The 22,689-nt window shown below is 43.3% G+C and overlaps 8 protein-coding genes across 8 annotated transcripts; 7 read left to right on the top strand and 1 right to left on the bottom strand.

Annotated features, from left to right (window-relative positions):
* The first annotated feature begins 5,208 nt into the window (after positions 1–5,208).
* On the top strand, positions 5,209–5,890 carry BDW74DRAFT_159068 (uncharacterized protein). Its single transcript, XM_073725417.1, has 4 exons — positions 5,209–5,270; positions 5,376–5,458; positions 5,516–5,687; positions 5,746–5,890. Exons 2-4 carry the CDS (start codon positions 5,378–5,380, stop codon positions 5,805–5,807), a joined length of 315 nt encoding a protein of 104 aa, XP_073580592.1. The 5' UTR covers positions 5,209–5,270; positions 5,376–5,377; the 3' UTR covers positions 5,808–5,890.
* Positions 5,891–6,010: 120 nt separating this feature from the next.
* On the bottom strand, positions 6,011–6,790 carry BDW74DRAFT_181304 (uncharacterized protein; the record flags this gene model as incomplete). The annotated part of the gene is made up of 4 exons (XM_073729996.1): positions 6,011–6,128; positions 6,182–6,416; positions 6,471–6,555; positions 6,617–6,790. The coding sequence occupies 4 exons, from the start codon at positions 6,788–6,790 to the stop codon at positions 6,011–6,013; spliced, it is 612 nt and encodes a 203-aa protein (XP_073580591.1).
* Positions 6,791–9,296: 2,506 nt separating this feature from the next.
* Positions 9,297–11,012, top strand: BDW74DRAFT_67273 (Zn(II)2Cys6 transcription factor domain-containing protein). The gene is made up of 3 exons (XM_073733416.1): positions 9,297–9,525; positions 9,585–9,758; positions 9,839–11,012. Exons 1-3 carry the CDS (start codon positions 9,454–9,456, stop codon positions 10,856–10,858), a joined length of 1,266 nt encoding a protein of 421 aa, XP_073580590.1. The 5' UTR covers positions 9,297–9,453; the 3' UTR covers positions 10,859–11,012.
* Positions 11,013–12,334, top strand: BDW74DRAFT_67265 (putative short-chain dehydrogenase/reductase family protein). Its single transcript, XM_073733415.1, has 2 exons — positions 11,013–12,082; positions 12,144–12,334. Exons 1-2 carry the CDS (start codon positions 11,166–11,168, stop codon positions 12,274–12,276), a joined length of 1,050 nt encoding a protein of 349 aa, XP_073580589.1. The 5' UTR covers positions 11,013–11,165; the 3' UTR covers positions 12,277–12,334.
* Positions 12,335–13,136: 802 nt separating this feature from the next.
* On the top strand, positions 13,137–14,355 carry BDW74DRAFT_159062 (RmlC-like cupin domain-containing protein). Its single transcript, XM_073725416.1, has one exon. The coding sequence runs from the start codon at positions 13,222–13,224 to the stop codon at positions 14,167–14,169; it is 948 nt and encodes a 315-aa protein (XP_073580588.1). The 5' UTR covers positions 13,137–13,221; the 3' UTR covers positions 14,170–14,355.
* Positions 14,356–15,016: 661 nt separating this feature from the next.
* Positions 15,017–16,164, top strand: BDW74DRAFT_187095 (uncharacterized protein; the record flags this gene model as incomplete). The annotated part of the gene is made up of 3 exons (XM_073731407.1): positions 15,017–15,207; positions 15,277–16,093; positions 16,126–16,164. 3 exons carry the CDS (start codon positions 15,017–15,019, stop codon positions 16,162–16,164), a joined length of 1,047 nt encoding a protein of 348 aa, XP_073580587.1.
* A 974-nt stretch (positions 16,165–17,138) lies between these two features.
* Positions 17,139–19,416, top strand: BDW74DRAFT_187093 (MDR family MFS transporter; the record flags this gene model as incomplete). The annotated part of the gene is made up of 9 exons (XM_073731406.1): positions 17,139–17,450; positions 17,509–17,585; positions 17,645–17,696; positions 17,758–17,932; positions 17,987–18,010; positions 18,080–18,151; positions 18,219–18,722; positions 18,776–18,936; positions 19,018–19,416. The coding sequence occupies exons 1-9, from the start codon at positions 17,202–17,204 to the stop codon at positions 19,414–19,416; spliced, it is 1,713 nt and encodes a 570-aa protein (XP_073580586.1). The 5' UTR covers positions 17,139–17,201.
* Positions 19,417–20,899: 1,483 nt separating this feature from the next.
* On the top strand, positions 20,900–21,292 carry BDW74DRAFT_159060 (uncharacterized protein). Its single transcript, XM_073725415.1, has one exon. It carries the CDS (start codon positions 20,925–20,927, stop codon positions 21,081–21,083), a length of 159 nt encoding a protein of 52 aa, XP_073580585.1. The 5' UTR covers positions 20,900–20,924; the 3' UTR covers positions 21,084–21,292.
* The last annotated feature ends 1,397 nt before the right edge of the window (positions 21,293–22,689 follow it).

The following is a 22,689-nucleotide window of genomic DNA, read 5'->3' as shown; positions in this document are numbered from 1 at the left end:
TAATATTGCTTTGCTGCAAGTAATTATTTAATAATATATAAATATTTTATTTTAACCTTTCTTTTATAAGTGCAAGGCATTAGTTAGTAAGCCTTTGGTGCGTTGCCTTTTTATTTATTTAGAACTTTTTACTTTCCTCGGCATTCTTTGTTATATTATTAATAAAAAAGTCCTAAAAGAATAGGTGTTAGAGTTATACAGGTAAATCCAGATTATTTAATATAATAAGAACAGAGTAAAGCTGTTTTAGCAAGCTTTTAATATTTTAATATTATATAATATAATGCTTGATTTCACGCTAAGAAGCTGCGAGAGCATGTTAATAAAGAGTAAGGTTGCAAGCATAATTATTAAACTTATTATATTTTTAAATTTTTAAGCAAAACGCGAAGCCGCCTACTTATTTTAATTTATTAAAAGTTAACTTAGCATTAGTATGTATGTTTGCGCTATTTTAAATATATAAATTAAATTATTATTTAAAATATTTTATAGGTAATTTTAAGGATTATAAGTTATTCTAATAAATTAATATAAGATAGCTGTAAAGATAAATAGCAGCACTATTTTAGTAAGAAGGTTATTAATAGTGTTTTTACCAGGCCATCCTGCAGGAAGGTTGTTATTTTATTAAATTTATAATAATAAATATTTTAGGAAAATTAAGACATTATAAGCTATTTTTAATATAGGAATGCTGTGAAGATTTATACTTTTAAGGTTATTTTTAACTTTTTAAAATCCCAGGTGGATTAGTAGTTTAGGTTTACTTATTAAAAAGAATTATAAGCACATAGATTTTAATACTTATACCTAAGGTAAGAGCCGCAGAAGTACCTTAATATTATAGTTATTATTATAATTAATATTTAACTAATACTTATTTAATATATTAATCACAGCTACCAAGGTAACAGTGTGGCCTAAATTTAAATTAATAAAAGGCTAAAGTAAAAGTTTTTTAAATCACTCCGCAGGAACCTTTCCTAAAATATAAGGATTAATCTTAAGTGCTTTCTATATTTCTGGTCCAAGCTTAAGAATGGTAATTATTAAATATTATGCCAGGGTTAAAAAAAGGCCTTTTATATTATTTTAGCCCTCTTTACCCTATTTTAAAAAAAAAGCTGCCGGCCAGTAATCCTTTGTTATTAAGTTATTTTACTATGGTTTAAAAAATTATTAACTTTTTAGTACCGGCGCCGCTGCTTAACCAGTATATATATTTTTTTTATTTTAATATAACCTAATTCCCAACTTAGCAAAGTAATTTACTTCTGGTCTGTAAAAAATACTTTTTATATTTATTTTTAATAACATCATACGCGGCCCCTTTAATAATTTTTAGATTATATAGGTTAAATTTTTATTTAAGTTAATTAGTAGATTTTTCAAGTAAAAATAAAGTAAGTATTTTATTTTAAAAAAAATAAAATAAAGTAACTTATATAAAATTAATTTATAAAGCCCTTGTAAATAGTAATATATACCCCTTTAGCTAGCTAATAACCTTATTTAATTTTGTGCGCTGTAAAGGCCATTTTTAATATTAAAATAACCCTTTTCTGGTTAAGCTCTGCGTATTTTTAGGATTAAGTTTATTATTTAGGTTTTTTAAAATTATTTTATACTTTTTAGTGTTATTAAATATCTTTTAAAAGGTAATAAGTTTGTGGCCACCTAGTCCACGCAAAGATTTATTAAGTAATTTAAGTATACTTTAAAGGTTATTAATCTTTTTTTTTTAAATTTTTAATATTTTTAAAGTGTTTTTAACCTTTTTAATATAACCACCGCAGATATTTACAAGAGCACTAATTAATTAAATAATTATAATTATACTCGCTGTATATAATAGAGGGTTTATATTAAATTATAAAGAGTAAATAATTAAAAATTAATATATAAATATTAAGCTATTTATCCGCGTGATAAAAGAGCAGCCTAAAAAAATAGTTTTATTACTAACCTAGCTTAAGAAATTATTAAAGTAAAGTAACCACCAAAAAAGTGGGTCTGTAAGAAAATATTTTCCTATTAGTTTATGCTAAGAAAATAATTATTTTTTTTAAAAAAAAAAAGCAAGTCTACATTGCAACTCTTTACTATGGTGATTTAATTTAGCACTTTTTTGGGTGGAGCCAAGCCAGCAAACTTTATAGTTTGCTAATTTTAACAAGATCCGTATTTACGGCCTATTTACTTTTCCAAATAATTCTTTAACCTTAGCAAGTTCTTCTTAACCCACAAATCCCAGGTTTTGCCGGAAAGGTACCATCCAGCAGCGCTTTTTAAATATTAATTCTTCTAAATTACCTGCGCGCTCTGAAAAAGAAACCTGCATAAGCATAGTCTTTATATATGCAGTGGCAACAAAGGCAGTATATAGTTATTACTTTTTATATTTATAAAAGCTGTAATAATTATAAATACTTTATATTATAAGTAATAAAATTATATTTATAAGTCCAGCAGCCTTTATTTTAAAATAAAGAATATTAAGCTTTTAAATAATTAAACCATGTGTTTTAGTATTTTTTATAACTTAATTTTTTAAAGTAATTAAGCTATAATAAATATAAGGCTCTTTTACTATCCACTTAAAATAATTTATTAGCTAGCTTAGATTATATATTATATAATTAAGTTTGTTATATATATGCTTATATTAAATAAGATAAATAATTTTTAATGGCTAAAGAAACTATTTATATACTTTTTTTAAAAACTACTGGTTATTACAGCACTAAGTGATACCTTACTAAGTATATTATTACTTTTTCTTTAAGTAATAACCTTAAGTAATAGTAAAGAAGGCTTATTTAGTAATTCTGTGCGTTTAATTATAGTTTAAAAAAATATATTAATAAAAATAAAGCTAAAAAAGCACGCAAAATAAATAAATTATTTAAGTATATTTTTAAGTAACTATTAATATACTATATAAATTTAACCAAGTACTTTGTGAGGTTCTGGTACTAAGAGAAGAAATAAAATGTAATTAATTAAATATTAGTGGCTATATTTACTATTCCTATTAATTATTATGGTGTTAATAATAAGTACTTATTAAGGCATACTTATGGCGTGAAGGCCCTGTTACCTAAATAATAAAAGTATATGCTAAAAGCTAGGGCAAGGGAAAACTACTATTAATATAGGATGTAGTAATTTACTACTATTTTATAAAGTTATTTAACCTATTATATATTATTATTATTATGTTAGTGGTCTCATGGCAGATTAGGTTATACTTACTAGGAGTTTTATTAACTTTATTTTAATGCCTTTTTTATTAAATAGGAAATCTACCTAGTATATTTACTTAATCCTTAACACTTTTTAATACCATTATAACGGGGGTAAGCCATGTTCTTAGGTTAGTTATTATTTTAAACCTAAGAAGTACGCAGATTTATTGCAAAAAATAAAGTTAAAACTAAATTTTAATACCTATATTAAGTGGAAATTATAGTTTATTTGCATTTTTTATAAAGTTATAAAAATCTTTTTTTAATATAAGTTTTTTAGTTATAACTATAACCTATGTTGCTTGTGCTTCATAATCTAAATGCCTATAGCCCTTTATAAAACTTTCTGTGCTAAAGTTATTAGTAAGATAATATAATAACTAAACATAATAAAAAATAGTGGCTGCTTGGAGGCTGCGTTTATTAAAAAAATAAAGCCTTTTACTTTCTTAAGAATTAAGCTACTAGAAAATAAAAATAGGCTAAAAACTTTTATTTTATAAAAATTAAATGCATCTTTTAAACACACTGTAGCATAATATCTAGGTATTATTCTTAAAATTACCTACTCTTAAAAACACCAGGCCGTAAGGGACTTAGCTAATAACTATATTTTATATACTAATAATAGTATTAATATTATTATGTGCCTGAATATTAAATATTAAAAGTTTAAACAGGTAACTATATTTATTTAGTAGCTGGATTATTGCCTTAAGGTTGGCAAGAAGGTTTATATAGCATTACTTATTATTAATTAAAAGGTATGTTTCTTGGCACTACAAGAGTATTTTTATTTATTAGGCTAGGTCTTTTAAACCCATAATAAAAGACTGTTAAATTTAGATTTATTATGGTTAAGCTTAAAAAACTTTATAATAAGTAATTTTATAAAGAACTATTTAAATATAGGCTGTTATAAGATTATAATATCTTTTAAAATACTTTATAACTTTCTTTCGCAGGCGGAAGAAAGAATAAAGACTTAAAAATAATATCATGGTGCTATAAATAGTATTTACCCTAGGGTTTTAAAGCGCCGCTGACTAGTAACACTAAATAATTAAATACTTAGTTTAAGGAGGAAGAGCTAAAGCGTGCTTGCCATAATAATAGTAAGTATTATCTAAGTTTATAAACTATAAGCTGGAATAATTAGTGGTTTCTTCTTTTTATTCACTTTTTTTGCACTTCTTTTTATTTATATCTTTTGCCGCCCTTTTTAATAGGTCTTTTTTTATTAACTTTGTGCAGATGCAAGAGCGGTATATCTTTTCTATTTCTTTAAAAGGTATTGTTCGGAATGCGACAAGGCTGTTTGTGAAGTCCTTGGCTTCTTTATTATTTCTTTAACACAAGACCACCTCCCTATCGCGCCTAACTTTTTTATAGGGAAAGGGGCTGGATGGCTTTTATATAATAGGTAAATAATAGGTTTTATAAAATAAATTAATTAATCATAATTATATTTATAATGTAGAAGTGTAATTTAGGGTGTTTATTAGGTTTTCTAGTGGTAAGTTTTATTTATACTTCTTAAGGACCTTGGGAGGGCATTTTTGCGGCGGCTGGGCGGTAAGGCAATAAGTTATTGCTGGCAGAATTAACTTTAACTTGGGAATAGCTTTAATTTCACTTCTACTCTAATACACTAGATTGACTATAAGATTTCGCCGATCACTGTAATAGTCCCGGGAGCATCACTCTACTATAGGTAGATTCGTTGTTGGATTTCGAGAGCGACTTGCCAAAGGTTATTAGGCAAGATGCTGGCATGCGACGCGCGCGCGGGACAGGCCAAGACATAAACCCCTAAACCCTTTAACCGCAATAAACGCAAAGAATCACCACCACTGGTATATCCGCGGAAACAAGAATCACATCATGATGGCTCCAACGTTCTGACGCAACGCTCCAGCGAGTACCTGAATGGCCCGTCGACGCACCCCGATAGTCCCTTGTCGCAGGACCTCCCGATCGCGGATGGGACAAGGGAAGACTGCTTCAAGTACGTCCACGGTCTCTGACCCATCATCTTTACTATCTAATCTATACATCCAAGCTCATTGGCCTCGTCCGATGGCTCCACTGCAGCCGACTGATACTTCCATCCGGTGCCGATAGGTATGCATGGGTCGCGAAAGTTGATGGGTTTTCGGGAGAGGATTGCTGGGTCCGCGCTAGGTGGGAACGATGTTACAAAGCAGGTAGGTACTCTGAGCCGCTTAGAATTCCCGCCCTCTGACAAGAATGCCGACTACTAGGAATTCATCGAGTGGAACCCGAGTCTCGCTGAGAACATGACTGCCGTTGGGCCGCCGGTTACCACAACATGGGGCCATCTCACGCGATCGGTCCAGAGTGATGAGCGTACGTACCCATGTACGCTGGCCACGAGCACCTCGTACCGTGTTCGTTTGCACGCTCCTACGCAACGTAAGCTAATTCCACCCACTCAAAAGCTGGGCCGTTTGCGCGCTAATCTATGGCTTAGCACCTTCGGTACCTGAAGAGGATTACTTTTACCTAGACTATATGGCAGAGGATATCATGTGATTTATGAGTGGGTAGTACGTGCTGGGATAGCACACCACATGGACCATGTGTAGAAGATTCTATGTGAACTAGGACAAACTCCCTGGAGACGATAAACATTCAAAGTTATATATCTGAAAAAGGAACAAGTGAAATTGAACTGAACCATGCATCTCTGTAGGGAACCGGAGATACAAAAACGAAGCCCGTGCTGACATTGTTCATTACCGGTCCATATGATTGCAGCTGGTCGGAACCCTAAAGGCCTGGAAACCTAGCGTGAATCTAATCGTCAACCAATGGCCCTCGAAGGGCGGATCATATGGGGCAAGGATCCCGCGCCTGTGGTGGGGTCGGTGTAGTGCAACCATGAGCTCGATGGATATGGTACATACTTCCGTTCCTCCAGATAGTGTTCAAAGCTTGCACGGGCTCGGAGGACCAGCGAATCCAGGGCGACGAGAATATATCTCTTCCACTCTTCTTGCAGTGAAGGGAGGCCGGTTCCGGCGGGGTATCCGCGTGCCGCGTTCCAGTTGTCCCACCAGGCCATCGTGTCATGGATAGCTTCGTATGTGGCGCAGAATTTGGCTGTTACCTCGCGATTATTGAGATAATTGAATACAATTCCTGGGAGAAAGATCAGCGGCGGTTTATGCTAGTTGGACGGTTTCGATATCTTACCCATCTCTTTGACAGCCTGCAGCTGCTCGTCTCTGGACATGTCTTTGTATTTGTCACGGTCGATTGGCTCATGGCCGGTGAACATCTGGAGGGTAGCAAAGGTTAGCTTGCGGAAGGGGAATTCAGCTACGATCAATCTAGCTTACACTCCCTTTCATGTTATTTGGCCGTGCCAGCAGAATGGTCAGTCGGTCGAGGTGGGACTCGTTACCGAGCTCGGCGAGAAGGACATCGATGAAGGGGACCGAGCGTCCATTGAGAAGCCATGGCCATTTAAGGTTTGACCTTGTGATGAATGTATGAGTGATGGAACAGGCCATCGTCTTCTTTGACGCCCCCGTCACTTGCTGATTCAGGATTGAGCCCTGGGCCAGCCACCAAGTGAAAAAGTCGCCAATCAGCTGGCCTTTAAAACACATGCTCGGCTGCAGGTACAATCTATGTCAGCCTTGTGGACTCCAGGGGGAAAGGGAATCTCACACTCTAGTACTTGGCCCTCACTTTCACCATATTCCCATTAGTGCTGGGAACCCACCTCGTGTCGTGGCCTAGGAGGCCGTCAGTCCCCCAGTTGCTGCAACTAGAGGAAGTATTGCCCCAGTAACGCGAGATGGAGTCTCATTTCCCATTTTGAATCCCATTCCAGCCGTACCCATGGTTGCTCAGGAAAGCTGGATAGCGGTATGGCTCCTTGGCCCAAGATTTTCACCCGCACACGGACACGCGCTTGTAGGACATGGTTGTGATGCCATCGGCGCGTCGCTTGAGTCCTTTGTCCTCCTTCCCAGGTGCTGTCCGCAACAATGATGTCACGCCAACGGGCCCGGGCCATGGCCCGTCCAGCTAGTCGCAGCTTATACAGTTGGGGATATTGTAGTAGCTCCATGTGAGATCCATAGGGGCGCATCCGCAACACTAACGCATTCCCTTATCAGGCGATTCGCAGGTGTGACACAAGTCTCCCTTGCATGGGAACTTGGTGCCAGCACCTAAGAACACTAGGTAAGCTCTGCCATTCTGTATGTAGGTTTGCGGAACCACGTCAAAATTGGCCTTATAATCCCAGCTGTCTTTAATCGCGTTTGTCCCACCCTGGCGAGGGAACAGGGTTTTATTGCCAGGCATGTTATTAACCAGGCTTTCTTTATTAGGAGCCTCGCGTTTTCTGGACAGATTATTATGGTTGGTGTTGGGGTAGCACACACTACCACGCTCGGGGGCTTGCTGTTTACTCGTTTGTTAGTATCCCTTTCCAGGCCATTCAGGAACGCAGTCAAGATGTCACGGGTGAACATACAGCATCAAATCCTAGTCGGATATCGGTCTCTTCTTTTAACCATCCGAAGAGAAATCTGCGCGTATTGCTTAGCCTAGCATTCGCAGACTCCGCAATTCCTCTAGGGAAAAACTCACCCATTCATGGTTGTTTGATATATCCATGAACCCGTCGGTGGACATGGAATCAGGCAAGACAAGATGAGTTCGCGGTATTAGTCCGCACGATCCTCTATCGCTGGGACTATCCAACCATAGCCTTCCACGGCCTAGTGGAGTTTCTATGGAGCCCTGTTATTTCGTATATTATCCCAGGCCATATCCCTGGCACCCGAATGTGCTCGATGGCTCTGCAGCCCGCCGCAAGAAGAATTTGCGATGGGCGGCTGCCTTGAAGTCAGAATCTCCGAGCGGACATCCAGCGCCGTCGATTTGTTGATGTGCCGGAGACCATTGCACTACTCCCTCGGAGCCCACTGAAGGATATCGACCAGGTCGAGATCAAATTTGACTGGGAAGTATTGCACACTGTCAAATTCTGCTCTCACTGCAGCGTATCTAATGACGACGAGGATGTCTGGAGCCCCGAAACGCATCTAGTCCTTTTACAAAATTCAAATTCCGATACTGAGCTGATGGCAACGACATGTGAAAAGTACTTGACCAGAAATTGGGAAAGAATCATTTGCACTGCTTGTTCCTTGTGCCTGGGAGAGATTACTAGGGTAGATTGGTCTACATCATTCGCTCGATCGTTCTGTTGAAAAAGTGCGCAGCTACACTTACATCATCCACCTTGTCATTCACGGCTGACCAAAGTGGATCGATCTTTCTAGCGTAGTTGGGAACTCGATGGGAAAATATTCGAGAGGTTCCTGTTAGTGTTGCTCCAGCAGATCTTGGATGTCTAGGGGCAGAAAATGTATCGTAGGGGATCTCTGAGCCAACCCGATATAGAGGGTATTTGACCTTTGAGGGTTTATTTCTGCTACCTGTCGTGATTTGTATATTGGGTGTCTTCACGTGTGAGAACTGCTTGAAGAGAAGGCCGCCAGGATATGATAAAGTTCAATCTAGACCAACTCTGCCACTAAGATTTCAGGGTAGCTGTGCCACTTCTCAAGCGTGCATGGAGTCTCATCCACCACATCAGTCGGATCAAGATTGGCAAGCCTAGCCCAGATCTGCGCCACTGTAAGGCGTCCCCACCTTGCTGGGGTTCGGTCGCGGAAATTCCTGTCGGGGTTCCACAGACGGATCGCCCTCATCATCCTCGGCCAGTCAGTCAGTTGATGCACGGTTTTGGCTGCCCATCAACGTACTGGTTGTTAGACTCGACGATATTCCATCAGTGGCTAAGTCGAGTCAGGGGTTGTTTAATCTCATAATGTTGATGCCTATGTGGTAGACTCGACCATGTCACTGCCACAAAGACTGCGGACAATACCGAATCAACGGGCGATAAACTAATACTATCTGGGTTAGTGCTGCAGCTGACGGGCCGTATAAATACGGTCGTACTACTTATAATTAGAGCTGCTCACACCACCCTTTCGAGCGCGACAATTGAGAAACGACCTCCATCCAAGTCCCAATATCCGCGTATTCATCCGACGACGACCCTGTTTTCACGCTCGTCATCACCCAGTGCCCTCGTCTCGGGTACTTCAGCGATAGGTAATCGACCAAGCAGTTTAGTTCAAAAATCATGACCAAACACCGTAAACCACACGCAAAGTCTCGAAATGGCTGTTTACAATGTAAGGAACGACATATCAAGGTATGGATATCGTTACTTTGAGAGTCTAGTCCGTGTTCCCGCGTTACTGATACTCCTAGTGTGACGAAACCCGTCCCCGATGCATGCAATGCCAAAGGCAGGGAATTTCCTGCGGTTTCTCTTCGCCCAGTTTGGCGATTATGCCCCTCAGCCATTCAACCATGACCAAACACCGTAAATCACACGCAAAGTCCCGACATGGCTGTTTACAATGCAAGGAACGACATATTAAGGTATGAGATATTTCTCTTCAAGTCACATGGTTACCTAAAGGGTCTAGTTTACACTTAATAACCATTAATTTATCTCCTAGTGTGACGAAATCCACCCGCGATGCATGCAATGCCAAAAGCAGGAAATCTCCTGTAGTTTCTCTTCACCCAACTTGTCGGTTATGCCCCTCAACGAAGATTCGCTCGCTGATCTCGAACTTTTGGAGTATTGGCATCGACACCCCCTCATTCCGAGCATGTCCCACCAGGCAAAGCAGCTTGAGCATAGCTATGTCCAACTCGGATTCTCACACCATTACTTATTGAACAGTATTCTCTCGCTGGCCGCTCTTCAGCGGTTTAATGAGAATCGCACTTGCACGCGTTGGTATTCGCGGGCGGTCGCGCATCAGCAGGGAGCCATCAGTCGCGTAAAGCCTCACCTTCAGAGCCTTGAGACATCGACTTCGCATCACAAGGCAATATTGGCGTTCTCCACTTTCACCTCGCTATATGCTGTCGCTGAACCGCTTCTCCGCCCGAAAAGCGCCCGTTGCAGCTCCCCTAAGTTTGAGCCTGTGGCAGAGTTTATTCGTGTCATTCAGATTGGCAGGTGCACTTCGATATTTGTAAAGCAACATCTCAACCCGCTAATCACCACGGACCCATTCATGGTCTCTAAATTCTCTTCCAATACGGACGCCTATGCCGGGGATTTAGGAGCTCGGTTTCCACAACTGTCCCTACTTCAGAATTGTATTGAGCATTATCAGGACGACGATGAGAAAAGGGCAGTATGCCTCCACGCTGCGAAGCTAGTCTTCACATACATGGCAATTTTTCTCGACGCCATGGAGGAACCAAGACAGACGCGGCTGATTTTTGCGTGGGTTAACGAGGTAAACGATCTCTTTTTGCATCTGTGCTCCACACGGCATCCTATTGCGCTCGCAATCCTGGCACATTTTGCTGCGTTGATGAGCCTAAATCAAGGAGTTTGGTTTACGCAAAGCTGGTCGCAACTACTTCTGGAAGACATCCGCTGCAAGCTTGAGGGCTGGGAAGAGCTCATCAAGTGGCCTATTGGGATTGTACTGCAGAGCGACGTCGCCACTCTCTGATGGGTGTGGCTTAAAGGAGCGCTGTGAGGCCTAGTCAAATATCAGACCGAAAACAGGCGGAAAACTTATATTTACGTCATCCACCCACGTAGCCCAGGTGATCTGTCGTATTTTTAGGACATTCTAGATACTCTCGACGTTTGCTCCACCCTCTGGAGACCGGTGCCGGTCAGTTAGTTGGACGTGTGTCCTTCATTAACCATATAATGCTGTCAGGTCTCGCCGCCCGTCGTTCGCTTTCAAAAAAAAAATTTAAACTTGACTTTAACACAATAAAGGATCAAACACAACTCAGCCTTCTGACACCATGTACGAATTGGAAAAGGAGGTAGCTTGGGAATCAAGCGTCCTCGGTATTCTGCACAAACAGCTCCTAGTCCGCCCAATCCCCATCCCATCCACTCTACGACTCGACGGCAAGACCGCCATCGTAACTGGCGCCAATAGCGGTCTGGGTCTCGAGGCAGCACGCCAGCTCCTCAATCTCGGACTATCACACCTTGTCTTGGCAGTCCGCTCGCAGAGAAACGGCGAAACCGCCGGCCAACAATTGCGCTCCGAGTTTCCTGGGGCATTACTGCAGGTCTCAATTCTTGACCTGGCAGATTACGACTCCATATTCGCATTTGTGGACCGGTGCCGTCGAGATCTACAGCGAATTGATTACTGTGTCTTGAATGCTGGTGTGCAGCGAAGCATATTTAAGCGGAATGAGAAGACAGGCCACGAGTCGGTCTTTCAGACAAATTATCTTTCCACAGCTTTGGTGACTCTTCTCCTCACATCCCTTATGAAGGAGAAGAAGCAACAGCAGCAGCAAGATGGACAACCGTCTGTACTAACCGTCGTCGGTTCAGACACGATGTACTTCAGCAAGTTGCGCTTACCCACAACTGGTTCTCTATTCCAACTAGTGGACCGATCCGACAGATTTGAACGGTTCCAGCAGTATATGGATACGAAACTTCTTCTGATGATGTTCGTCGCCGGACTCGCACCTCGCGTCAATGCAGCCGATGTAACCATCAATGTCTGCAACCCGGGCCTGACATACGGAACAAACTTGGGCCGGGAGGCTAACAAGGTTGCGCAGTTTGTCATGCGCCCGGTTGTGAGGGTCCTCGGGCGGTCATTGCATGTTGGTGCTAGTGTGTATGTTCATGCGTTAGTGGCGGGGGGCCTTGCAAGCCATGGGAGGTTTGTTAGCGATTGGGCTCTAAAACCGTAGGAAACCTGTTATCTGATTCCAGTGATGGCTTACTGGAGAGACTGACCGGTTATCTAGGTATGCTGCAGTGATGTACACGGATGAAGGTCGGATCATGGGGGAAAAACTTTGGCAGGAGACTATGGAGGATCTCGCACACATTCCGGCACTCGAGTCCACATTGACGGAATTTGTGCAGCCGAACTTGTGACCTCATGTCGAGATTGAAGCTTTGTCTGGCTCCTCGGAATATTCTCGTATTCATTATATATCTATTACTCGGACTTGTTGAATGATATTTACACATTTGCTGGACCGGATCAGAAGCTAGAAACCAAGGGAGCGTATACATACGAAGTCCAAATTCATCCAATTCTTATTTTGGGTTCTCAGTTTGTGCCTCGGTAGATTTGTTCCTCGTGTTTTCGAGAACAAGCTATCGAACCAGTTGACCAATCCACTCTGGCATTCCACTTTTGATCCCATTGATTATCGCCTACAGATTGACGGTAGGACCTTTTAAGTCCACGGCCAGACAGTCACCTAACTTTGATGCTGCATAGCCTCTCTACGAGTAATTTGTCAATTCAAATGTGCGTGGTCCTGCCATGTCGGTGACAAATACTGTTGTCAGCGCGCAAACAGTGTGAATACTGCAAGGGGATTATCAACATGGGGCCCCAAGGTTTTACGGCAATGAGTACTCTTCGCAGGCCATAGCGACCTGAGCCATATGCAGATCTTCATCGTATGCATACGGTGTTACTCTGAAACATCAACGCTGGAGCTAAATCCTGGAGCCTGGGTATAAGATCTCTTACTCTGGTCTTGACGACTCCAGAACATCGGGCATGCCTTGTGATAAATGCACGTGAAGAAAGGATGATATATAGATATTATACATCGTTCCTCTCTAGAAATCAATATCCTCATCCCGGCCACTCCAATATCGCCTCTCGACTTACAACTGGAATCTTGCCATACGATGAAGCCAGCTGCTATCCTTACGCTTCTGCCGTCTCTCCTCGCCATCAGAGGCTCTGCCCATCCCGCAAGGCCTGGGTCTGGCCTCTTCGTCACTGAGACACCTGACGAGCTTTGGCCCTACGCCATTGCCAAAAACTATGGTTCAAGCCTTCTCCTGGCGAACCAGGTGATGCGAATCCCAGTCTCTGGTAATTCCTCCGCAGGCACATTCACCATCCTTCAGGTAACCGCCCCCGAATCAGCCACCGTAGGCGTCGTACCACACATCCACAAGCGGTTCTATGAGAACTTCTACTGTTCCCGCGGTCGCCTGCAGCTCTGGACGCAGAAAAATGTCTCGGATGCTGAGCAAAATACTCGCGTCTTGACCCAGGGCGACTTCGGCGCGGTCGCCAAGGATACAATTCACACGTTCCAGACGCTCGATCCAGATACCATGTTCACCGTCGTCATCCAGCCAGGAGGCTTTGAGGGGCTTTTTCTGTACCGCGGAGGACCTAGCTATGACTCCGCCATCGGCTCTGCGTTTTTACCCGCCGATGCACCACCGTCATCTGAGACTCCACCGCTGGATGTCCTTCAGTCCTTTGATCACTGGCCTGTTCTGAACTTTGTCCCTCGTCGCGACGACATGAACGGAATAGCAGGATCGGGAAACTGGCATGACGGCCCTAACCAGCATCCCACTGATGAGGAAACGGAATTCTACATTGCGAAAAACTGGGGCCAGAAGTATCTCAACAGTGAAGAAGGTGTCTACAGGATCATCACGCCCTTGCAGACCGAGACTACAAGTGGAGGAAATCTTACAATGGGAACCATCACGATGAGTCCTCTGGATGGGAGGCAGGCGCTTCCTTCAGAGACGGTCTTCGCCGAACACACAGCTCTATCGGTCGAAGAAGGTCAACTTGTCGTTACTATCAATGAGGAGACGGCGCACTTGATTCAGGGAGATTTAATCTTCATCCCAGCGGGTACACCGTTTAAGTACTATGCTTCAGCGGCAGCTACGAAGTTCCTCTACGTCAACACTGGGCGTCATGGGCTGCAGAGTCAACTGCTGCAGAACAGCATTCCCTGGAACTATGCAGCATATCCACAATACGCACCATGAAGGTGTACATACCAGCTTTCTGTTTCGGAGGGGACACTGGGAGATTCCGTCTGTCATTAATTGTGACGTATGACTACATTGCTTGTAGCAGCTTGATGATGTATCTTTCAGGATCTGGCAGCTTTTCTCTTCTCCTCTTCTTGTCGACTTGGGCTCGGAACTCTTTCGCGTCTCGCTTGCCTATGGGATATGCTGCGAGCCGCATATTGACTTACGGCTTCTGCTGTAGCAGTAGCAATTCAATTCTATTTATACTTTGGATTTCCAAAGGTCAGACTGAGTAAGACAAATTCTGAGCATCTTTAAGTATCTTGTAGCCCAAATCACTTGCCAAGATATGTAGTTTCACTCGCTTAATGTCTGATCACTTGATATGACCTTAGTCCCTTTCCGGCATAGTTTATCAATCCCTTGTTGTCGTCACACGCAAGCCAGGAGGTTGACTGCGTCTAGGTGACCGTGTACTGACAGAGGAAGCCCTAGTAATCAATTTATCCTGTAAAGTGAGTGCGTTGAAAGTAATATGGTGTAATCAACTCTGTTGTTGCGGGTCTCGAACTGGAAACCCCCAATTGGAAGGCTTCCGGCGAGCCCTGCAATACCCGACGGACATTTGTCAAAAGACTTCCTCCCCCGTGTCGCTTCCTTCTTGGAATTCGCCGTTCAGCTTTTAGCCAGTCAACTTTGGTGCTGTCCGATGCTGTCCCTAACCCGACTCAAACCCCGCAATGGACTTCATAAAACCCCGCCATTCCATCGCCACGACATGTTTCGCATCCAGAGACACGTTCCAAATTTCTATCACCAGTCTTTGCTAATGGCTGGTTCTGCTATCTCTGTCGTAGCCATGACACGATCGAGAGCCGCTTTTTCAAACTCTGTCACCAAAGGGCCAGAAAACTTGTTTCTCCCGGAGGAAAGCGACCGTACTTTGCACCACGTCAAAGACCGCAATGGCGAGATCATCAAGTTCCAAAACCCATATCCTTCCTTCGAGTCCCCATCTAGCATCTTCCAGATGATGAGAAAGATGTTCAAGTATGTTTGACCCTGAAAATATCCATTGAAGCAATGTCACCTCTCCAGCTAACTTGCACCCGGCCGCAGAGCGCAAAGAGAAGGCAAGCTAAGCCAGCCCGACTGCACAAGCGTCAAGCTCCCAGTCGTCCTTGCTACATTTCTGAGTTCCCGATTCAACGACAACGCCCTTCGCGCAACCTGGCTTGGTCACGCGTGTTATTATGTGGAGTTTCCCAGCGGACTCCGTGTGCTCTTTGACCCGGTCTTCGAGGACAGGTGTATGCCGGTGCAATGGGCAGGTCACAAGCGATTTACACGACCTCCCTGCTCAATTGGTGATCTGCCGTTTGTCGACGCTGTTGTCATCAGTCACTCTCACTACGACCACCTCAGCCACAGGTCCGTCCTTAAGATCAAGCATCACCAGCCAGAGGCGCACTTCTTCGTCGGGCTGGGACTCGCTGAATGGTTTAGGCAGTGCAGCATTTCAAAGGTGACAGAACTTGACTGGTGGCAGAATGTGGAATTGGAGCTGGAGTCTGCTGAGACAACATGCAGAAAAGTCGGGGAATCGAGACATATTACTGCCAGGTTCTCCTGTCTCCCATCTCAGCACTCCTCAGGGCGGACATTAACCGACAGGGATTCAACACTGTGGGCTTCATGGGCAGTCTCGTCCGGCTCGAAGTCGGTCTGGTTTGCGGGCGACACAGGCTATCGCACGGTGCCGGAGCTCCCGCCGGATGCTGATGACTACGGCCCTGAGTATATGTCGCTCCCGCGCTGCCCTTATTTCGCACAGATTGGTCAGCTACGGGGCCCGTTTGATCTTAGTCTCATTCCTATCGGCGCCTACAAGCCACGGTTTCTGTGGAGCCCACTACATGCTAGTCCGCGCGACGCCGTGGAGATATTCCTCGACACAAAGTGTCGGAGAGCGATGGGTATACACTGGGGCACTTGGGCCCTTACTAGCGAAGAGATCGATGAGCCACCGAAACTTTTGACAGAGGCAATGAAGAGCCGGGGCTTGCCGGAAACGGGCGTTTATGACGTTTGCGCTGTTGGTGAAAGTCGTGAGTTTTGAATGAATAGTTAAAAACTTGCTATGTTGTCCTTTTCTGATGGTTTTTAAATATTGGCAACTGTATTCCTATACACTTATTGGCCCCGTAGTAGACATTCTTTCCTTTAAGTGGACAGATGGTACTAGCGTTGGTTTGTTGTTGACCATGCACGAGCCCGTCAGCCTCTGTGGATTTGCTACCACCGGGTAGACTTTGGGGTCAAGAGCATACTAGCAACATTGCGTGATCCAACTACGTCCAGTTCCGGATGTGGCTCCAAGAGCATGGCTTTTAGGCTACTTAGAATGCTGTGGATTCCAAGACTTGCTTTGCAAATAAAAAACTTCCTTCACCTGCTCATGCGGCCCCAAACCTCAAACTTCAAACTTGAACGTGGTGGGTCCGAACACGGGCCGTATCAATACGACAGTGCCACCATCAGATCGATGGCTCTTAGTGCCCGCTACGAATTCTATTGGTTTTATGCGAGACCCACGTAAGCTGATAACCAGCCAATGCGGCCGGATAATGCCAGTAGCCGCAGTCCTTGTGGGTTTGCTCTCAGTACACTGTAGGAGCGAAATAGCTTCTGGGTCTGCAGATACTGCAGCTTCCCTAAAATTGGTTTTTTCCCCCCCTGATATCGACCAGGATCCTATCAGCGATTGGCCGTCGTCTACCGGCCGTCCCTAAAGAGCGGATCCTAATGAGTAATCTGTCCGTCCTGATACGGTGCGCGGACATGGTTGGATGAGCATTGGTTTTCCAATGGAACCACCCCTTGTTCCTATATTCTTTAAATTGATAGACCCCCGTGGAATGGTGTGTATTATCTCCTCAACTTACTTTAATCAATAACTCGTTGTTTTGCCAGCTATGGAAGCCCATCACTCTAATGAGGTTGCACTCCATCCCTCCCCTCCGTCCGTTGATAGCAAGTTGGATATGACCAGCAAGAGTGACAGTAATGGTAAGAGTGTGGTCGACAAGCCACCTCCTTCACCTGCTCCGTTGGAAGAAGCAGCCCTGAGCAGTGATGACAAAGTGGCACAAGAACAGCCTGTGCACGTCGCGAAGGGGAATGCAGACACTACAAACCACGAATACATCACTGGTGTCACACTCCTTGTGGTAATTTCTGGGATAACGTTGGTGGCATTTTTGATGTTATTGGATACCGCAATTGTATCTACGGTATTTTTACCCGATGATCGCTTCGTGAGATGGTTTACTGATCATGTGTACGTGTTAGGCCATCCCTCAGATTACCAATGAATTTCACTCACTGCAAGATGTTGCTTGGTACGGTAGCGCGTATACATTAGCAAGGTCTGTGATCGTCTAGAAGACCCTGAAGAAGGATATTAGCCGCTGATCCAGTCCAACAGCTGCTCACTGCAACCGCTAACAGGCAAAATATATACGCACTTCAAACTTAAGGTAATATCCGCATCCACAGATCATACAAGGGAGAAAGAAAAACTCATTGTTAGATAATTAGTGGGTGTTTCTCGGTTTCTTTGGGGTGTTTGAGCTGGGAAGCTTGTTGTGTGGCGTCGCCAGTTCATCCAAGATGTTGATTGTGGGTCGCGCTGTCGCTGGTGTTGGAACCTCGGGCACAATCAATGGAGCAATTACAATAATTGCTGGTGCTGTTCCTATGCAGAAGAGACCTGGTAAGTGGGACAAAGCCTGAATACTTGCTGCTATAGCTGACTAGGTCCTCAAAGCGATGATCGGTGTCATGATGGGAGGTACGTCTGGAGTTTCACAAGAGCGAGGAAATGATGAAAGGTCTGCTGCTAAACCATCGCTTCCTGCAGTATCACAACTTGGGCTAGTCTTAGGTCCTCTGATTGGGGGCGCATTTACCACATACACAACGTGGCGTTGGTGTACGTTCTCCCTCCCACAGTCATCCGGAAAGACAGACACGCTGACTCCCGCTTCTGCTTGTTCCAGGCTTCTACCTGAATCTACCAGTCGGTGCCATAACTGCCATTCTCCTCACTTTTGCCCGGGTCCCTGAGCAGCGACAGAAAGGTAGGGCAACTGATGTTCTCCCCATGTTTTTCCGGACATTCGACCTGCTTGGGTTCGTCTTATTCGCCCCTGCTGCCATCATGTTCCTCCTAGCTCTTGAATATGGGGGCCAAGTATATTCATGGGACAGCCCAATAGTTATCGGTCTCTTCTGCGGCGCAGCTGCTGCAGCAGTTATTTTCTTACTTTGGGAATATCGCGTCGGAAAGGACGCCATGATTCCAATCCACCTAATTTGTCAACGCATAACATACTGCAGCTTTATATTTGTTATGAGCTCATTTGGACTAACAATTGTTGTGTTATTTTACATGCCAATATACTTCCAGGCCGTGATGGGTGACTCAGCTCTAATAAGCGGTGTGAACTTGCTTCCCAATATTCTTTGTCAGCTGGTGATGGCTGTCTTGTCTGGTGTTTTAAGTAAGTATCTGATTTGAACTGACTACTTATTTGCAATACTCATGGTTTCTCAGCTGGAAAACTCGGCTATTACCTTCCTTGGGCCGTCCTTGGTAGCGTTCTGTGTGCGATCGGGTCAGGGCTATTATCCACTATAAGTCCTACAGCCTCAACCGCAGCCTGGGCGGGTTATCAAGCACTTTTTGGCCTCGGAAGAGGAGCATCAACGCAACCTGTAAGTATACATATTCGCACCGAGCTTATTTCAATAATCGCATGAGGCCTGGTTCACTAAATGAAACCTGTTCCCACCTAGGCCATGATCGCCGTCCAAAACAGCGTATCCCCCGACGACATCTCAACCGCAACGGCGATCCTGATATTCGGCCAATCCTTCGGCGGATCTGTCTTCCTTGCCGTAGCTCAAGTCATTTTCTCCAATGGCCTCCACGACACGATACCCGAGTACGCACCGAATGTCAGCGTGGAATCTGTAATAAACGGTGGAGCCACAGGTTATCGTGATCTCGTATCTGCTGCCGATCTTCCTGGGGTTTTGGTGGCATATGCAACGAGTATCAACCGCGTGTTCTACTTGGTGGTGGCGTTGAGCGTGATCCAGACTTTTGCTTCGTGCGGGCTCGGATGGAGAGATGTGAGGAAAAAGGACAAGAAAGTGTCTGTTGGGCATGTGGAGGAGAAGGGGGACGTTTAGCTTGACTAGACGGATTTATTTTGAATATGGATATGAGGAAAGACGGTTATTACCAAGAATGCGCTTGATTTTTGAGTCTAGTTTAGATGAATCAAACTGTTTGGGACAGATAAGAAAAGGCTATTTCTTAGCTAGCCCTTAGAACTAAAGACGTGGACTTGAACTCTAAGCTAAAAGGGATTATGCAGTTTTGAGGAAGTTTCCAGAGCGTGCCTTGCTGTAGTGATAATAGCCATATACTCAAGTAACTTATGTCTTCTTTCGTCTTACAGTCTTACTCGATCCCCCATGCTCATAAAAGCGCCTGGCACAGCGGTACCCATATCCCTGAACTCCGTCTACCAATTTCAGATTTGCACTACTTATTGGCTCAATATCTCCCAGCCATTAAGGCTATTAGGGCTGGGTGTGCGCCCCCCTTCCACTATCTTTTAGTACATGCCTACTCACTGCCGGCAGCTACAGGCGCTGCCGCTCGCCGCAAGTGCGTCCGTTGCCGGCAAGGGAAGCATCGTTGCAAGCCTGTAGGTCCCGCATCTCCAGTGCTTTTCTCTGCTAATAGTTATTGCCTGAGCATCTTGATCCCGCCCTAAAGGACCTTAGGAACTTCCTTGCCCGCACTGTGCACGATCCTGCGTACGCTGTGCTTCGACCATTGGCAAAAAAGTATATATCGTCGGCATGCTCCTGATCCAAATGCGCCGCCTGTGCCACCACCTCCTCCACCATCACCGCCGCCTCAGTACGCAACTGCGGCGACACAGACAGAGCTTGCAGAGGAGTCAATGCCTCCCTCTGCAGTTCCAGCCGCATTTTCGGGTGGTGTTTTGCTTGGTGCGTTAACAGTGTCGATTTCAGAGTGTGTGCGTGGTGGATAGTGTGGTTTTCAAGCTATTTCGTGTTCTCTTGCGGCCTCTGGCTTCTTTCTTGCGGGACTTCAAGAACAATTCAAGCGCCTCAGTATCTTGAACGTTTTCAAATGGTTCCTTTGTAAAGTCTCTAGGGTCATCCCATCCAGCCCATTTAACCACGTAGTGCGGGCCTTCTTCTCCTGGCACTTCGTCTAGGATCTTTTCAACCACGTACTGTGGCTCACCATTAACAAGGATTGGACCCGGCTGCCGGAACCAAGCCCTACGCCACTGTTTGCCCGTGCAGCGGGCCAAGATTATCGATTTTGACGTGGGCCCTATAACAAGGTGCTTCGAATTCTCACTCTACGCAGTAAAGGATGAGTTGAGGCTCTGGGTGGTTCTTATCTCATTATATGGTACAGTCATTAGGTTGGATATATGCGGAGGTCAAAAATCCAGTCGTGACCAAGCAGTCGCATTGAACAATTAGAGTTGTCTCGACTTGGGTAGTACAGAGATTGATCCCTGCATCCTGCTGTCGTCCACTACGCAATACTTGCCATAACCCTCACCCCCTTAGACCCCATCTTCGGCATAGCGACATGGTAATCATGTAAGAATGCAACATCGTCGGCATCTGTCTCAAACAAAGTCATGTCAAAACCGCGAACCAAGGCTGCAATCACGAGATATAGCTCCGCACGTGCCAGTTCAACACCAAGGCATCTTCGCCCTCCCTTGCCAAACGCCATCTGGGACGCCCGTCGCTCCTTCCCAGCATCGCCGAGCCAACGTTGGGGATCGAAAACATAGGGGTTCGGAAAGACGGTTTCCGCGGTGTGCGCAGCGAGAGTCGTGAGTTTCGAACGGGCGAAGGATTGTGTATTTTGTGAGCGATAGGCGTATTTCTTTCCGATAATAGTGTATAGTTATTTTGATATTTTGAAGTGCCGCTTAGCTTTCGTGTTTTGAACAGAGCTCTCTAGAGTGTAAACCGCGTCTCGCGCTTCACTGGCAGGCGGAAGCGGAATTAATGCGGCGGAGTTGGACCGGAATGGACCGAGGCCGAACTGCGTAGCGATCGACGAAGACTGATCCAAGCCCACTCCGACCCAGTCAATTAACGTAATCCACAAGCGAACCGGCCACACAAGCAGACCGGAGTACACAGGTCATGTGCACCTTGAATATCTCGGGCGCACGCAACGTACTTCTTGGCACGCGCAAGGGGTGTCTGATCTTATAAATATAATATAGCATACCTTAAAATTTAATTTTAATTTTTATCCCTAATTATTTTAGTTCCTAATCTCTACTTTTTAAAACTTATGTTTTAACCACTTGCTAATTAGTTATTAACTGCTTGGCCACTAAAAGAAATATGGATTTATAAGACTTTTTATTTAACTTTAATTAAAATATAGATAGTTCTTTAAGTAATAATTTAATTAAGGTAAGTTTTCTTCTTTAAGTTAAGTACTTATTAATTATTTTATAACTGCTTAGCAACCAGATGCTCTTATATAACTTATTAATATAAAAACCAACCTACTGCGAATACTATACCTTAAATATATAGACAATCTTCCTGAGTATCCCAGAACTAACCCTCACGGATATTCTTATGTTATTACTATAAATGGCCGGTTGCAGGAGGAATAGAGTATCTAGTCCAAGATATAAGTAGTATAAAATTAGTTCCCAAGCACTTACTAACTAGTTAAAATAGATATAATATTCGCGCGCGAGTACCCGCGGGGTAAAAAGTAATATTAAATTAGTCTTCCTAAATTACTTTATAAAAAAGTGGGTATAAAAATACTCTAGGGCTTAAATATGCTAATATTTAAAAGCTAAGTCTTTATATATTATATTATACCTATTTAGATAAGGCAATGTGGGCAGAAATACAGAATATTTAGAAGAACATTACTTTAATTAAAGATAATATTTAAAAGTAAAATATATATAGGTAAGCCCTGGGTAACTACTTGCCAAGTACTTGCTAAGTATTTATTATTTAGTCTTTATTACTTAAAGAAAACATTTTTTAAAAGAGGTTATTCTTATATTAAAACTTTGCCTTTATATGCACCTAGGTTTAAACACCATTTTTATCCTGTAAGTTTTTTCTAAATGCTTTTTAAGCACTTGCTAACTGGTTTAAAGGATATAAATAATAAGCATTAACCTTATATTAAATATGTAAATATAACATTTAATTTCCTATAAAAACATTATTATAGCTTTATTAAGGGCTATATATTTATTAATCTTAAGTTTTTAAAGTAATTATCTAATAAATTAATCCTGCTAACTTAAGAAGAATATGGGATTATTAAACCCCTTATATCTTGCCGGAAATTTTACAGTAAGTATTTTTAAGCAGTTAGTAACTAGTTTTTAAATGCTTATAAAG

This window comes from Aspergillus multicolor (genome assembly GCF_047715735.1).
Source record: "Aspergillus multicolor strain CBS 133.54 unplaced genomic scaffold BDW74scaffold_27, whole genome shotgun sequence".
NCBI lineage: Eukaryota > Fungi > Ascomycota > Eurotiomycetes > Eurotiales > Aspergillaceae > Aspergillus > Aspergillus multicolor.
Note: the sequence above shows the minus strand (reverse complement) of the source record. Positions and strands in the feature narration are given on the sequence as shown.